The sequence below is a fragment of the Blennius ocellaris genome (assembly GCF_963422515.1).
Source record: "Blennius ocellaris genome assembly, chromosome: 15".
Lineage (NCBI taxonomy): Eukaryota > Metazoa > Chordata > Actinopteri > Blenniiformes > Blenniidae > Blennius > Blennius ocellaris.
The window spans coordinates 15,385,298-15,402,289 of record NC_137664.1 but is presented as its reverse complement, the minus strand read 5'-3'; the positions used below and the strand labels follow the sequence as shown (position 1 = coordinate 15,402,289).

The 16,992-nt window shown below is 40.0% G+C and overlaps 1 protein-coding gene across 2 annotated transcripts in view; it reads right to left on the bottom strand.

The window, feature by feature from the left end:
* The window catches only part of lpar1 (lysophosphatidic acid receptor 1), a 43,814-nt gene that overhangs the window by 11,210 nt on the left and 15,612 nt on the right, over positions 1-16,992 (bottom strand). For both annotated transcript variants that reach the window (XM_080510221.1, XM_080510222.1), the window contains exon 2: positions 10,470-11,237. In XM_080510221.1, the coding sequence (XP_080366347.1) occupies positions 10,470-11,237 (768 nt within the window). The remainder of the gene's footprint in view (positions 1-10,469; positions 11,238-16,992) is intronic.

The window sequence follows — 16,992 nt, the reverse complement described above, 5'->3', positions numbered from 1 at the left end:
CGGGGATAACGCTTCATCTAATCCTTAGCTTTCCAGCTCAAACTCCCAAGAGGTCAAATTACCAGGAGGATAATACTCTAGTCAATGTGGCTCTTGGAGTTTCATAGTCAATGCTGTGATCCCATCAGGATACATTACACAGGGTTACATTAGCAGTGCTACGACTTGCAGGATTTTTTTTTTTTTGTTTGCATGAAAAAATGTTGACTCCTGATACTTGAGAGTGAATCTTACTGAATATTTACTAAAGTGTATTTTGTCTGATAATGAGATTCACTTCTTGTTAAGAATGACGTCCTGATATTGCCATGTGAATGTCAAATAAATGAAGTGTGTCCTGAAATCTCAGCCTATAAAAGCCATTTTACAGTCATGTGACCTTGAGCTGTGAGGCCAGGACATTTGATAGATAGGATTTTGTAAACTTCAGCACATGTGCGTTGGTAATTTTGTACATTTAGTCCCACCATGGCTGCATCTGTGAGACATTACACCTACACATCTTTCACATTTCCTCCATCAACTGAATGGTAATTATAGATGAGTCTACAGCGGGGGTCGGCAACTCTCAACACTCAAAGAGCCATTTCCCACAGAAAACAACTCGCTGGGCGCCACAAAGCCCCACTGACATAAAAATGAAGATAACATTGCATATATTGATTTTTACATTAAAAGAACTATATTGAGCATCCACTGGGGGATAGCGGATCAAAAATTAAATAATAAACAAAACTGCATCTTTGATATGAACATATTTAGAAAAATTCTATTTAATTAGCCAAGAATCAAACCCAAGCCTCCCACATGTCAGGTGAGTATTCTACAACCGGGCAACAGTGACTTCATATGAAATACAGATTCTTACCAGTTTTGACCGCATCGCTCAGTTTGGTCTCTTTGAAAAAACTTTCAGCCCAAATTAAACTTTGTCTTTACTCAAGGAATACAACATTCCAACTCTCTCCTCCCCTTTTTTTGTTCATGCAAATGTAGATTAGATGGATTTTGTTATTTCTTTAGTTTTTGTTTTATTTTTTTTTCATGTTTGTATGTTAAAATAAAGATTCAAACTAAAAATAAATTAAAAAATAAACATTGCAAGGTTAAAACGAAACATGTAATGTGTAGCAAGGTCGATTTTCTGTGATGCTTGAAGTTATCACAGAGGTGGACAAATTATTTAAAATAACTTCATGAAGAATTATTACAGCTGTGAGGCATCTGAAAATTGAACCCAATTTTGCTAAAAAGTTACTGTACGTATCTATTAAACGCAGTATGTCACATGTTTTTGATGTTTTTTTTTTTTTTACTAACTCTGCATTATTCATGTTGTCTGACAATGACTCATTTGAAAGCAATAAGCTCATTGAAAAAAAATAAAACAACTCAACAAACATTTCTTGACCTTATAACTTCAGTAAACAAGTGGCTTTATCTCCATGTCTTGTAAGTCAAGCTTCTACGACAGTATCTTTGAGTATTAGCAGGCAATTTTGTGAGCTAATGATTGTTTGTTCTGCAAAACTAGAAACGATAAAGCACCCATAATCAAAATACATGCAATGCAGACATATTGCACGCCTGATGAGCATCACTGGAGTTTATCCAATTTAGCAATGAGAGATGACAGGATACACCATGGTCTTAATTTAGGGTCACCATTTAACTTTGGAGGCAAGTTTTTGGACTGTGGGCGGATACATACTGTAAGTACCTCACGAAAACCCAGAAATACACAGGGACCTGACTTCCAAGTGACTGGCTATGTGACGAGCATGCAAACGCAACACCACAGGTGTCCTAACTGGTGGTCTGATACCGGTGAAGAAAAACACAGAAGATCAGCAGTAATGTTTATGTTTCCCTGTATGAAGAAAAAAACTAACAAACATAAATTCCAATAAAACCTTTCGATGTTTGATCCCTATGAGCCTTAATTCACACTTCTGAGGGTCTCAAAATACTCTGCTAAATTATTCCACATGTTGTAACACTACTCATCAGAGAGCTTTACATTTTACTGTCTCAGAGCCTCATGCTTTGCCATTTTATTTCTCATACGTCATCATAGCGGCTTAGATTTCCACTAATGTGAATTCTCCCCGGCCCTTAAAATGAAGAAACACACCAGATTAAATTACTACTGTCATTTGCACCCCCCTTTCTTATCATTAATCTTTATTTGAAGCACTCTGCCTCTTTTTTTTTTTGCTCATTTCCTGTCCACTCAATCTTTTTTCATGTATTCCTTTAGCTCTCCCCGGCTTACTGTCTTTTCCCTATTGTTTGATTTAATTCATGTTCTCAACCCTCTTCTTGTCCTCTCACCATTTTCGACTGCAACATGTCCTTCTTTCAACCCTCCACCCCTCTATAACTTACAGTCTTTTTATTTCTATCGTACATCTAAACCAACCATCCTCTGTGGCCATGGCCGTGGTTTTTGATTTTACTGAAATGGCCTGCTGGCTTCCCGCCTCTAAAAAGATTTCTTTTTCTCCTTTCCCACATCAGAACCTCCACATACACACTGGAGATTAGATAAAAGTTCAAATTCAGTAGCTGAGTGTTTACAGTTATTGATAAAGAGGCTTGTGGTGCGCACAGTGAGGGAGTTCACTGGTGGTGCCACAATGATCTAATGGTTACAAAAACAAGCTTTTGACTGGAAATACAGTGGCTTCTTTTCAGAGACCGTAATGGACTTCTTCTTCCCTGCCCTCTCAGCACAAAACCCCCGAATGAATCTGCAGAGTGACTCACTTGTTAGATTGCTGAGACGAAAATATTTCCAACCTGACTTTTGTTTCTTTTCTTCATTGTTTTGAAACAAAAAGACTCACATCATCAGTAAATGTAATGACATGGCGTAAACATAGGTTTATTTAGATTGGTAACAGCCCATCTAGTTTTCTCTAAATTCACAGTCTAGTTGTCTGAAGATGATCCTGCTTTTTGTTGATTCATCATGAAATTATGACCATGTTGTTTAGTGTTTTCATAAATAATAGTTATGTTACACAGAAAATATACTAAAGAGCAAACATTTTGAGTTACAAGCTGGGAAATTCCAATCAGGACACGTTTATAAGACAACAATTTGAGTGAAAAGGCATCATTTTTGCATTTTTGTGTCCGAAAAGCTTTGCGCTTCAATGGAAAAGTTTTGAAATTTATGGTCATTTACATGGAAATGGCAGAAACGCTGAAAACAATGTTTTCATGCCAGGCCACGAGTTGGCAGAATACACTATAAACATTACCAATGGCGAGTACACAAACCACTATTAAGGAGACTCTCGACTATAAAACTACCAAGTGCCACTCTTCTTACGTCTTGCCACCATTGTTGTCATTGTTGATCTACTCACGCAAGTGTAGAAGAACTATATACCATGGCTGTGGTGCGCACAGTGGTTGCATTTTAGAGAAGTTGCGTTTCTCCGTTTCCACGGAAAAGGAGTCGGGGCTTTTTCGGAAATTTTCAGGGCCTCCAGAGTTTCTCAGGGATTCTTTTACTTTATTCATCCCGCCCAAGGATATTTCCCCTTTTGGAACCATTACATTAAATGTGCCTGATTCACTTTGTGCTCATCATGCCCCTTTTAACCGGAGATGTCAACAAAAAAAAGTCAACTGTTATGATGTGCATTCTGCCACAATAAGGCTGTGTGCTGAACAAAATGCGACGCAACCCACTTTGTGTTGCTCATGCGGGATTTCCACCAGCTGAGAAGTCAACCAACAGTCTAGAAAATGTGAAATTCAGTCACAACAGTGGCATAAATTCTTCCACTGTGCACAACGACATAAAGAAAGATCAGCTGCAAGGATTCATCACCTCTCAAACCACTCCCAGCCTGTGTTTGGTCTTGTTTGTCCTTGCTTTTATACTTCAATCAAACCACACCAAAGTCGCTTTGCAGGACTCGACTTTACAGTGTTTTTGGTTCACTTCAGTGAGACGGCAATTTTTAATGAAGTCATATGTATTCAAGCACAAAATTGTTGATTGTTTTTTTTGTTTTTTTTAAATGACCGTGCATTTTCTTTTGTCTATTCTTGGAGTACATTTATCTTTTAGATGTTCATATAATTAATGCCGCTTTACAAACCCAGACACATAAAAAAAAAAAAAAACCAGAACAATAAGTGTAATTTGCAAAAGGTTGTTGAATATGTCTTAGGAGTTTGGTAGAGAGCAAAAAGATGTGCTGGATTTACAAGAAGAGCTGCTGCAACAGTGAGTGATTAGAAAAGCTGCACTGTGGATCCTAATTTGTTGCATTTGGAACTTCACAGACACACACCCACACATACACAGAAAACAGGTGACATATGAAGTTGCATGCTGGGGATGTTTTCATGCCGACATCGAATTGGAGCTTGTGGCAAAATGACAAAAATCTGTGTCTGCATGTGTGTGTGTATATCAGTGACTATTTGTTCCTCTGGGTGGCCGTACAATGCGAGCTTGAAGTGTAAGTCAGTGACACAGCATCTGTTTGCATGTGCTTTGGGGATGGTATGGCTTGGCGCCCCTCACTGTCTAACAATGTGACCTCATGCAACACCGAGAGGTTGAAGATAATCAAATCATTCACAGACGACCCCTCCATGAGCCAACGCTTGACACACACTGACACCCACACATTCAGCAGAGATCATGGTTAATCTGACCATCCGGTTGGCTCATTGAAGAGTATTGATGCAAAAAACAAAAAACAAAAAAAAAATCTTTGTTCAGATCATTAAAAAAAAAAAAAAAATGGTCCTTCACTGAAAAGCCAAAGTGGTCAAAATGTATAAACAATATATTTATTGAATTCATTATTTCTTTGCTTTGTGGTTGGTCAGTGATGCATATAGATCATTTCTCACCATTGGGAACAGACATGATCCACAGATCATTTGGAAAGTTTCATCATATACACTCTACTATACTACTATTGTGTTTTTAAGAAATAATGTCTTTAATTTATTTGCAGAGCGACAATAAAATGATCCAAACAAAGCAAATGCTTGAATGAGGCCCATTTAAAAACATAAAACAGGAAGTAACCAGATTTTTTTCTCCCCTGCTGGTCCAAAACATCCAATCTTTACTGCTTTCATTTGTATATTTCATTATCATTTTTATGTAGTTTATTTTCAGGGATTTTTTTTCTTTCCTTTTGTGAGATTAACTTTCTTCTTACTGTCTAAATTTAGTTTTATACAGTTTCCTTCCTTATTTGTCTTGCTAAATACATTTTCATTCACTTGGCTTTCTCTCAGTTGTAATAATCACTATGAGTTCACCTTTTAAAAATGTCTTTTTAATCCACCCTTGTCTGTTTTTTGTTATTGTGTCCATAAATCATACCATAAAGTTTCATAAGTTGTACCAACCTGTATGACAACTTGTACATACAGTTTGATTGATTGATTGATCGATACTAATGCTGCCTTCAGACCTGCACAACACTGCTATATATTACCTTTCCTTTGTACACAGACCAAACAGGGATCTTTGTGTAAAACAAGAACTTTCCAAAGCATGTCCATGCATACACATGCACACGCACAGCCAGGTTTAGAGAGAAAAACAAGAGGGTATTTTGGTATAGTTTGGGGTATTTAAGTCCAAAGAGACATACAAATCAGAGCTGGAAAAAGCAGATCTGGATCCAACAGGTAAAGCACTTAGACTTATACTTGGAGAGACAATGACGAACAGCTGGGAGCAATTAGGGGTGGGGAAAATCCAGAAATGAGACACACACAGTGACAGCTACTAGCTGCCAAAAACCCTCCCGAGTATCTGTAAGGACATATTTAAATATTTACTTGTTTGCAGGTTTTACTTTCTCCAGATGTGTGTACACACTTATCTGTATCATTGTGAGGGGAAAGCAAGAAGTGAGATTCTGGTTTAGTTTTCCCATCGTATATTAGATTTTATGTGAATGGAGCCAGCGTGGATCCTAATGTTGTCCATTAAGCCCAAAGGCTTGTGTGACTGTGGGAGACTGTGTGTGTGTGTGTACATCCGCCTGTGTTTACACGTGAGCACATGTGCGACCGACATTGCCTGCTTTCCCCATCTCGCTACAGGAAAGGCTGCCGTTTCTGATTCACAGTATTCTGAAGGGGGCAAGTGGAGGGGGATGGCAGGCTGCATGGGAGCAGTAATTTTCATCTGCCGAAAAAAAATGGAGGGAAAAAAAAAAAAAGGTGGACTGGGAATTGTTGTGAGATTCACATTCTGGTCAAGCTGAACTCATTTCAGCCCTTCCCAAAGACGCACATAATCAAAATTTAAAAACGGAGTGGTCACACCATCAGAGAGCGGAGAACTTCTGACGTTGTTTGTTTGATTTGTGCTTGAGTGTTCGAAAACAAGCAAAGGGGGTTTTGAGGGGGGTCGAGAACTCAGAAGTGTCTAAGATATGTGAATGAGTGCTTGTATATTGAGGTGAAAGAGGCAAGTGATTGAAGGGAGTGACCCTGAGAGGGGCGTAGTATTTAATATCCTCCGCAGCGCTTGAAAATGACCTCACTCAGAAACTGCAGTGGATTCCAGACCGAACCAAAACACATAACACCCCGGCTCGCAGGACTCACTTTCCCACTGACGTTTTGACTTCAGCAAATCTCAACAAATGCAATTTTTTCAGAAGTTTGAAACAATAGTGGCTCCAAATTTAGTATGTTACAAAGTGCTTTCATCACAGCAATGTGAGAACATTTGTTACAGTGATTCCTGAGTGTACAGAAAATGTGTCCATTCATTGGAATGTATGGACTCTAAATCAGCTTATTATGTGGGAATGGAGACAAAACGCAGCAGTACATTTGTTTCTCAGCATTTTCATTTCTCTATTTCTCTCTATAGATTAGTTTTTGTTTCACATTTAATTAAAAACTCAATTGCATATTTTCTGAGAATTACCCAGAAAATACCATTGTTGTGCTCGAATCGATACCAACTGACTTCAGGCAAAGGTGGGGTGAGTCTGCAACTTTCTTGACGAACAGAACAGTTTTTGCAATTGAATAAAATCAATCAGGTACAACGAAACATGTTTGACCTTAGAAATGAAGATCATACATTTAATATATTCAGTTTTTGTGTACCTGCAAAAACATCTCAAGCTACATTTATGAAGTTTCATAACTCATTTCATTTGAGCTATTGTGCCTGTATTTTTTTTAACCTTATCTAAAGGTTTAAGCCATTTTATGAAATGGATTCAGCCAATTGAAATATTTTAGCTGTTTTAGTTGCCTTTCCCCCCCTGCAATTGGAGGTGTTATGAGTGATTTGCTCAATTTTATTCATTGTAGTCCTTTTCATTTTTTTAGTGCAATTAACTTTCTAACATATTTCTCTTTTCTTCTTGGAGTTTTAGCCATTTTAGTGATTTGAACACACTTTTTCTTCAATCTTCTGGGCGCTAAAGAGCAACCTGTGGCTCCAAAGCCAGGAATTGCGCAACTACCGCCTCCACATTTATACGACAGGTAATTAAGAGTCAACACTTAATCTGAAACGTATGTCCTTGGACTACAGGATTAAAGTACCTGGAGAAAATCCACATATGCACAGGGCGAACATGTAAACACCACAAAGAAAGACCCCCTAAGCTTCAGGCCCCATTTACGCAACAATGTTTTCAAGTGAAAGTGGAACTCTTCCTTGGTGTTTTGGGTGTCACGGCGCCAGTGCTCAGAACCACTGCAAGTTTTTGAATACTGCTCCCACAGTGGAGCTTTTTGCAAACATTCAGATGAACAATAGCAACAATGGCGGCCTCCAGAGTGACAAGACTCTCAGTCAATGTTCTCCTGGGACTATTACTCAGTTGTTTTAGAGTCATGATCACAGAAACACCAGAATAAAAACATTTCTTTTCCCCAGCTTCCCCTTGAACTTGGACTTCAGTTGGCATAACAGTGACTACTCTACTCACATAGCTGTTAATTCACTGTATTGTATATTGGCTACACCCTACAGCTATAAGCCTGCAGATAAACCTCAGAGCCGCTTTCCTCAGGTTAAATAAGCAGAAATAAACAAAGCACCTCCGAGGAGCATAAAATGTACGTGGGCCATTTCTTAAGCGTACTACCGGCTGTGGAGCACATTCTGCTGTCTACTGCTTGAATTAAGTGTGGAGTAAAGACAACAACTGCAACAGGATGAGATAACACAGCACATAGGAGACAAATCACACGGAATCCTTCGGTATGTTTTGTCTAGGACCGGCACATCCTGCTTCCAGGCACCGAGAAACCTTTTTCCCACAATTCACGCTACAACGTATTTTGAGCTGGTGCTACCGTCCTGTAAAAAAATGAATAAAAAAAAAAAACAAGACCTGTGTTTATTTCACGCTAAAGAGGCCTGCATACTCGCTCAGACATAAAACTGTCCGGCTGCACACTCTGCACAACTTATATGTTAAACAGACCGTTTCATTTAGTCGCTGCAGTTGAGTTACAAGTACAAAAACAACTGAAGCTCACAGTGATTTGGTTTTAAAGTAAAAGGACTATTCTATAATTATATTTCAGAAAGCTGGAGTGGAGTCTGGTTTATCTGATGAGAGAGTTGTCTTCCATTATGTCACGGTACAAAACCATAACTCACACATCTGTGAGTACAACTGATAATCTGGAGTTTCATAAAAAAATAACTGGATTATTGAGAGTATTTCGTAACACTTAAATATTTCAGCACATGTTCTGTCTGATGACATAACATTAGGACAATATTATGAAGGTTGAGCCATTGGTCAAAGATGAGCTCAAAGATTTTAAAAACACTTCTTGAGCACATTTAGTGTGATTAATATATGATGTAGTGTGACGCCAAACAGTTCGAAACGTTTCCATTGCACGCATCAATCGCTTTCCTTCAGGCCCTGGAACAGCATGTGTGCATCGTCCGTGTGCCTCAGATTTCACACAACCTGCTCAGAAACGAGCGTGTTAAGCATTGTTCCTCAGAGCCTCATCTTGGATTTCGACGTTGAGTTTATTTTCTCTTTTCTTGAAACACACGTGAGGCACACAAGTCTCTGCAAAATGCCGTGTGGGAAAAACTGCTGACAGGCTGTTGGATGGTTAACATCATGCAGGCACGATTACGTAACTGATACAGCCGCCATAGTTTCTGTGTTTTTCTGAACAATAAAGCCAAAGCTGTGGTGGTTAGCAGAATCGCTTCACAGGGAGAATATCCAGGTTCAATTCAAGGGCTCTCTGTATGGAGTTTGCATGCTTTTTTTCTGTGTGGCTTTTCTCTGGATACTCTTGTTTCCAGCAACAGTCCAAACACATGCATGTTAGGTAAAGTTAGAAATTGATTATAGGCATGAGAGTATGTATATGGTTGTTGTCTCTCTGTGTTTATTCTCTGACATATTGGCGACGTGTCCAGGTGGTTTCCTGTGTTTTTAAAAAAAAGTTGGAATCAGTCCCCCCCATAACACTTAGTTGGATATATTTGTGTGTAAGTCGTTTTGTTTATTTTCCTTCAGTAGCATCTAATTTATTCTCATTTTTATGATAAATTAGTATAGAGAAGCTGTGAATTAAGAGGCAAGGCAAGCAGTATCAGCCCCAGCACAGCTCCCCTTTAGTATAATCTACGTCTAATGCTTATTTTGTGGTTTGCCGACTCGATAAGTGATGTGGCTGCAGCCATGGCACACTAGTCTCATATGTGCTGATTCAGCACTGCAAACTTAAAATTAACTTGACAAACACTGACTGCCACGTTCACAGTTGTCATACAGTTTATACGAACGCATGTGCTCATGCACAAACGCTGCATAATGACATAATTTTTCTATGTGCTGTATATAAGCATGCGCTGTGCTGTTGACCCTGGATCAACAGGTTCATTGTTCTGCTGATGACTTCAGAAGCTTCTCGTTGCTACACTGGCAGATAAAAACACTCATCAGCCCCAGTTGCTATGTAAACACTGGTAATGGAAAATTTATGACAGGACACAGAGGCAGGGAAGAACTAAAACTGGTTACTTTCACAAAGAATACCTGACTAAAAGTCAATTGTGGGCTATACAGTGATGTGGTGGTGTGATCGCTGGCGTCTCCAGTGAGAGAGAATATCCCGAGGTTGGTATCAAATCCAATATAAAATCAGTCAAGAGAAGAAAGACTGATACAGAGATTAAATGTTGTTTTTTTAGTGAATGTAATAACTCTTGATGACATGGAATCGAAATCTTTTCCGAAAACAAAGTTTTTTTTTTCCTTGCCTAAATCTGGTGAAACTGAATGTATTAGAAATGATTATTCGTTAAACCAGGATGGCAAGCATTGTATGAATCTGTGTTTGTTGTTCACATGGCATGTTGAAGCCCACCAAAAGGACACTTGCATGTTTTAAGAGTTGAATGTTGTGTAATGCTGAAGATCTTCTTAACTTTAGGGAGGAATAATTCTTACCGAGCACGATCACCACGGTCTTCAGCAGAGACATCATCGTATCTCGATTGCGACGTGGTCCTGAGCTGTGCCGGGACATCCTCATGGTCCTCTGGCGCACATAGACAAAGATGTGGGCGTACAGTGTCACCATCACGACAAACGTCACCAGGTTAAACACCGCCCAGAACACCAGGTAGGAGTTGCTGTAAAGTGGTGCCATGTTGGAGCAAGAACTGATACTACAGATACAGTTCCAGCCTACGCTTGGAATGGCCCCCATCACTATGGACATGGTCCAGATTATGACGATCACCACCACCACACGCCGGTTGCTCATGCGTGTGTGCAGCTGCATGCGAAACACGGTGATGTGGCGCTCGATGGCGATGGCGAGCAGGTTGGCCACGGACGCCGTCAGGCTGGTGTCGATCAGGCCCTGACGCAGCAGCCACGTGGAGACGGTCAGGCGCCTCGTGTTCGGCCCCGTGTTGAACATCAAATAGAAATAAGCCAGTCCAGCGAAAAAATCAGCAGCTGCCAGGTTAGCCATCAGGTAGTAGATGGGGAAGTGGAACCTCCTGTTGACGTAGATGGCGATCATCACCAGGAGGTTGGCGAGCATGATGAAGATGCACACGGTGATCCCCAGGCCCATCACTAGCCTGCTGACAGTGTTCCAGTCAGTAGCAAGGTACTTGCCACTGCGGTTGTAGAAGAAGGCAATGGTCTCATTGTAGTAACACTGTTCGCTTGTCCAATCTTCGTCCATGGCGGTAGTGTTGCTTACTGCAAAGAGAAAAGAGAAAACACTATCAGTGGTTTGTTTGTATAAACATGGAGATGCTCTGACCCCATGACAATGTTTGTTGAATGTCAACCATTTGTTTTACTGACTAGAGTGAGAAAACATGGGTGCTACAAAATGTGTGAGTCTGAGTGAAAGCTATTTGTGTGATTTAGTAGTTTTGTTGTCAACATTTCATTGACTCTTTAAGCACCTTCTTCATATGCCTGGAGCACCAAAGTGCTTTGACAAAAAGGCTGTAAGAAAAGAAAAACATACCACCAATACAATAAAAAGTATCTTTGTTTTTGTGGGGTTTTTTTTTGTTTTTTTAAATAGAAAATATATTTCCTTGTCAATTATCGGGTAACATTATTTTTGGATAGGGCTAGAGTCAAGATGAAAGGTACAAGGCATATGGTATGTACTTTCACAGTGATGTTCTATATGAGAAGGGGAGAATTCACTGATAGCAATCATCCAATAAATCCCAAAGGTTCATAGTTCAAGTAAACTGGATCAAAATGTTCTCTGTTTGACTGCGGTAAGCCTGAGAGCTCTCCTCTTAACACACATCGCAGAAGTCATTAAAACTGTTGGTGACAACTAAAGCTCCATCCATCCAAAATTGTCAAACCCCAGTTTGACATTTTTCGCCATGTATACAGACATCTTTTCAAAAAGTTGGCATGTACACACAAAGTTTTCTGAAAAAACCCACACAAAAATGGTACCTATTTCACTTGAAATGTCATGTAAACAGGGTGCCTTACTATCCCCATCCCAGAATGTACAATGTCTCATGTAAATAATAAAGAAGCAAGGCAGAGGTGTAACAGAGCCACTGGTTTCCAATGTTAACTGTTGAGTTAATTGTAGTTTCTGATTGTTACAGCAGTTGTGTAAAATACAAAATAAGTTAATGAGAAGTAGTTCTCTTACAACCTATTATATTTGCAGCTCATGACATCATCGAGAGTTTGGGGAAGCTGTTTGGTGAAATATGGAGTCATGGCCAAAAGAAACCAAAACAATAATGCCAGAAGTCAACTCAACACAATGGACAAATATGCATAAATTCTCAGAATGAAAGAGATTTTAAAGTAGGTAGATTATTTTCACCGAGGCAGAAATAGCTCACAAGCTGAAAAAAGCATGGACAACCCTGTTTTTCATGTCCCAGTTTACATTTAGGAAAACAATAAAGAACTGTTATGAAAGAGACCTCAAAACATACAGACATAAAATGCACTATATTTCATCCTCAGATTATAGCTGTTGGGACTTTATTGTACTCTTCAACTAAGCAACTCTACAATAATGTGTAAACACTGTAAGCTTATAACAATATGAAAGTTACTATAAGTCTCTCATGGAAGAACTCTGTAACACTGTACTTGTATTTTTTTAAGTATCTGATGGACACAAATATTTTGCAAAGCTCTGTAAATAAACTCCAAACACAATGGAGTTGCTGTTTTCTTTATGAAATGTATATATAAACTATGAATCTCCAATATCATGAAAAAAATCTTCTAAAGATATTGTAAAGATATTGTAAAGATATTGTTCAGATGAAAGGATCTGGGCTGACTCATTTATTATTAAACAAAATGATATGTAATTGTAGAACTGCTTCGAATTAGTAATCTTTGTCAAAGTGGTCTTTATTGTGTTTCCTACTATCCGTTTACATGGAATTACCCAAACAAAATCAGCCTGTACTAAACAGAATGGCCTCTGTGTTCAGTTTTCTGAGCTCTGTTTTAGCCTTTCAGTCAAGAATGAGTTAATCTCTGCTTCAGGAAAATGCTTATATTCCTCTTTCATAACATTCAACACAAAGAAGAGCTTTAGGGAAATGCATCGATTGGAGCCAGCTCCTGAAACATGGAAAGACCTTAAACCCACCCCCCACCCCCATCCACCCCCACCCCACCCCACCCCAATTGGAATGAGTCTCAACCTAACCGGTAGTGATTTACGTATGTGCGCCAGCAGAGTTTCATATACGTGGAAAAGAAAACCATTGTTACGTCAGCACCAGGAGCTTTGGAAAAGAAGAAGAAAGTTAAATTGGATTGTTAGAAACATGACTTGCTCTGTCTATTCGACCAAAACTGCACAAGGGTGCTGTGTGTTTCTGTGTATGCAGGTTAGCTTGTGCAGTTGTGTACCTGTGTGAATACACTTTCGTGTGATATGACACTTAAAAAAAAAACTATATTTGTTTCCATCTGGCTAACGTTTGCAGGGTGTTTATGCACTTAGATTTTTTTCTTTGAGAAAATGAAACAGAAACAGCAGCCGCATTATGCTCAGGAAAAGCTCACACTCTCTCTCACACACACACACACACACACACACACACACACACACACACACACACACACACACACACACACACACACACACAAACATACAACAACAATGCTCACAGAAACATGTGTGCTTGTGCAATAAGCTCCAGTCCCACACAGATGCTGGTTAGTCTCTCTCATGCACCCCGGACCGGAAACAGGACCTCAGGGCTCGAGTAGTGTGTGTGTGTGTGTGTGTGTGTGTGTGTGTGTGTGTGTGTGTGTGTGTGTGTGTGTGTGTGTGTGTGTGACTGGGAGAAAGAAGAAGGAACAAGAGAAGGAGCATGAGTATTAGAGGTTCCGGGTCAAAGGTCAGAGTTCTTGTGCAAATCCTCTTCTGTTAATTTTCTTTCTCCAGTGATCATCTAAATCCCCAAAACCTTCTTTTCTCTTTGCGCTGATGCCGCAAAAAAAGGGGAAAAAAAATCCACCCCATGATGAAAGCTTTTTTTTTTCCCTCCTCGTCTCCATTGGACAAGTTTGAAATGTTAGAAAACCTACCCCTGCCTTCACCTCTCCAACATTCACAGGAGAAGCATGGGATACTCCGGGGTAATGAGGCAGTGTTGAAAGCAATGAAAACTTAAGCTTTCCAGAATACATTTAAACCACTGCACCTCAGCTACACGTCTCATTGGTCATAAACTGGCTTGAGGCTGTGATATCGAAAATGCGTTACATAATGCTGGGGAATCACTGTGCAGGTGGCAAAATAAAAGAAGATCCTGTGAATGCATTTGTGCTTCGGGGTACTATAAGATCTACAGATGAAGCATTTTTTATTACTCATAACCCAAGCATCAAGAACACGCTGCCCCACTTAAAAATATTGGCGGCTTCTTGATCCAGACCAGGCACATATTACGCGTGGCAGAACACCCATGGCAGTATAGAGGAAGTCCTAATCAATTAAATATACGGTCTTCTGGATTTAGTTTATATCTCTAATTTCCTGAGGGGACTGATGAGGACCTCCATCTGTGGCAATACTGTATTTGCTTGGAGTGGTGGTAAAATATTATTTCATTCTATGAAAAAGCACCATACACTCAATTAGCTGTATTAAATTATTGCAACAGACCAACAGGCTGGATGTATCTGCTTAATTTCTGCACTTTTTGGTTAACAATGACATATTGAAAAACAAACATCAGGGCTAGTAATAACAGAGCTAAAAAAATGTTCACTGCACGATTCACTCTGTTTGCATTTGATTAATGACCAGTCCATCCATTCATCAATCCACCCATCAATCCACCCATCCATCCATCCATCCATCAATCCACCCATCCATCCATCCATCCATTGGCAAACAAAGAGAGACAGACAACCACACACACACTCACACAATTTAAGGTCACCATTTATGGCGAGAGCGTGAACCACTGGGTCACCATGCAGCCTCTTGGATATCTATTGGAATGAAGTTGATCTCCACCTGCTGGAGCCTCTCAGCCAACACTGGACCAAAGCCCAGAGGCTGGACAGGTCATCAATCCATGACAGGGTTCACAAAAAAAAAAATACATTCCAGATTTTCCATCCATTCAGGATGAGCATTTTCCCAGCATGCCATGGACTCGTTTTTTGGCAAGAAAAGGGAATGACTATAGTTTATACATTTTAATCAGAACCGGATGTCAAGTTGATATGATGAATTCATTGTGAAGATAGTGGTACTCTAACATTCAGACAAAAAAAATCACAACTCAACATGAGATAAATATCACATATTATATGTGTGAGAGGTGGCAGCCATGCTTTAATGCGGTTTTCAGATAATTATTGTATGGTCTGTTGGTGGAGTAGCTCTATGTCCACTAGACAGGATTTTATCTCCCCAGTCTTTGCTGCATGTAACACCATCCACTCACACAACTTTCAGTATCGTCAACACACGAGAACAAATCAACCGGGTTGAATAATATCATGCCAATTGCTCTTTCATAGTGAGCTGGCATGGTGTTGAATGGAGTGGAGCGTGAAGCCACAAACAGGCCTGGAATCACTGATGTATAACAAGAAAACAGAAGTGAAATATTGCTCTTCACAATTATTTGGGTTTTTATTTTAGTTCGAGTGCTCTCACTCCCTCCTGGATCAACATTGTAACATTTATCATCTTAACTATGTGGGAAGCTCGTATCTGCTGCAGTTGTAGTGGATCATTCAGTAGGCAATTTGAGCAGATATGAGCAAAACATATAAAAGATTTATGTCATTTGAGGAAGTTATGTAATTTTGCATCCTGTGATATTAATCGGTCAAGCAAAAAGTCTCATTGCAAAAACTGCAACATGTACATTTACATTTTTCACCGTTCCTATCAAAAATGAGCATTTAAATAAGATGATGGACAGACAAACCTCGTCTCGTAAATGACCAGTTGTGCCACCACCCATGGTGTCTGAGTGAATTACTTTAAACTTGTAGCTTTCATAATTTCCTCTTATAAGCTTTTGTTACCAATAAAGCAACAACTCGTCCATTAGGAGCATCACACCAAACAGCTGAAAGACAGCGGCAGCACTAATACAGGATAAACCCGCAGTGACAGAGCTCCGATGACAAGCACCACAGCAAATGAAAGCTCCATCTATTCGGATGGTCATCTGCGGTTTCTGGCCATTAAACGTCTGCTGGGAGCAGTCAGCGGGACAGTAGATGCCTGAGGCCAGTCGTCAGCACTAGAAAGCGCAGGAAGTGTCAGTGGCCTCTCTGAGCACATTCCCAACACTTTCATCGGCCCCCTCAGAGACGGAGATCCTGTCATTGTGTGTGTGTGTGTGTGTGTATGTGTGCGTGCGTGCGTGTGTGCATGCGTGTGTGTGTGGCTGGGTCTTTTAGAAGTTAAACACTGAGCAACGGTCGCCAAAAGAGGGGATTTTAACTTCCCCTATGCTTGCCCTGCACCTGGATATGTATATTGCATCTGCAAATGACAAATTTGAAATCTTTATTTAAAACAACTTGTGTGCAGGAGTGGGAGAGGAATGTGGGGGAGTGTGTGTGTTTATATGAAGTATACAACCGAGTGAGGCTCAAGTGTGTGTCGACACACTCTCTTCTGGGTCGTTAGCAAATAATAAGAAAGGCATATTGTGTTTAAAGGCCAAGACTGACCGTGTGTGTGTGTGTGTGTGTGTGTGTGTGTGTGTGTGTGTGTGTGTGTGTGTGTGTGTGTGTGTGTGTGTGTGTGTGTGGGTTCGGGTAGGTGTAAGTTTCTGACAGGCTATGGAAAGGACCACCCTGGAATCTATACATGTGAAATGTGAAGTTGTAACTCAAGCGTCAGCAGCAAGACGGCATCCAAGCATTCATGTGTCTGATTCACTCTTAGTCACACTACCACTGTTCACTCTCACACTGCTGCAAATTTTGACTTTTACACTGACTT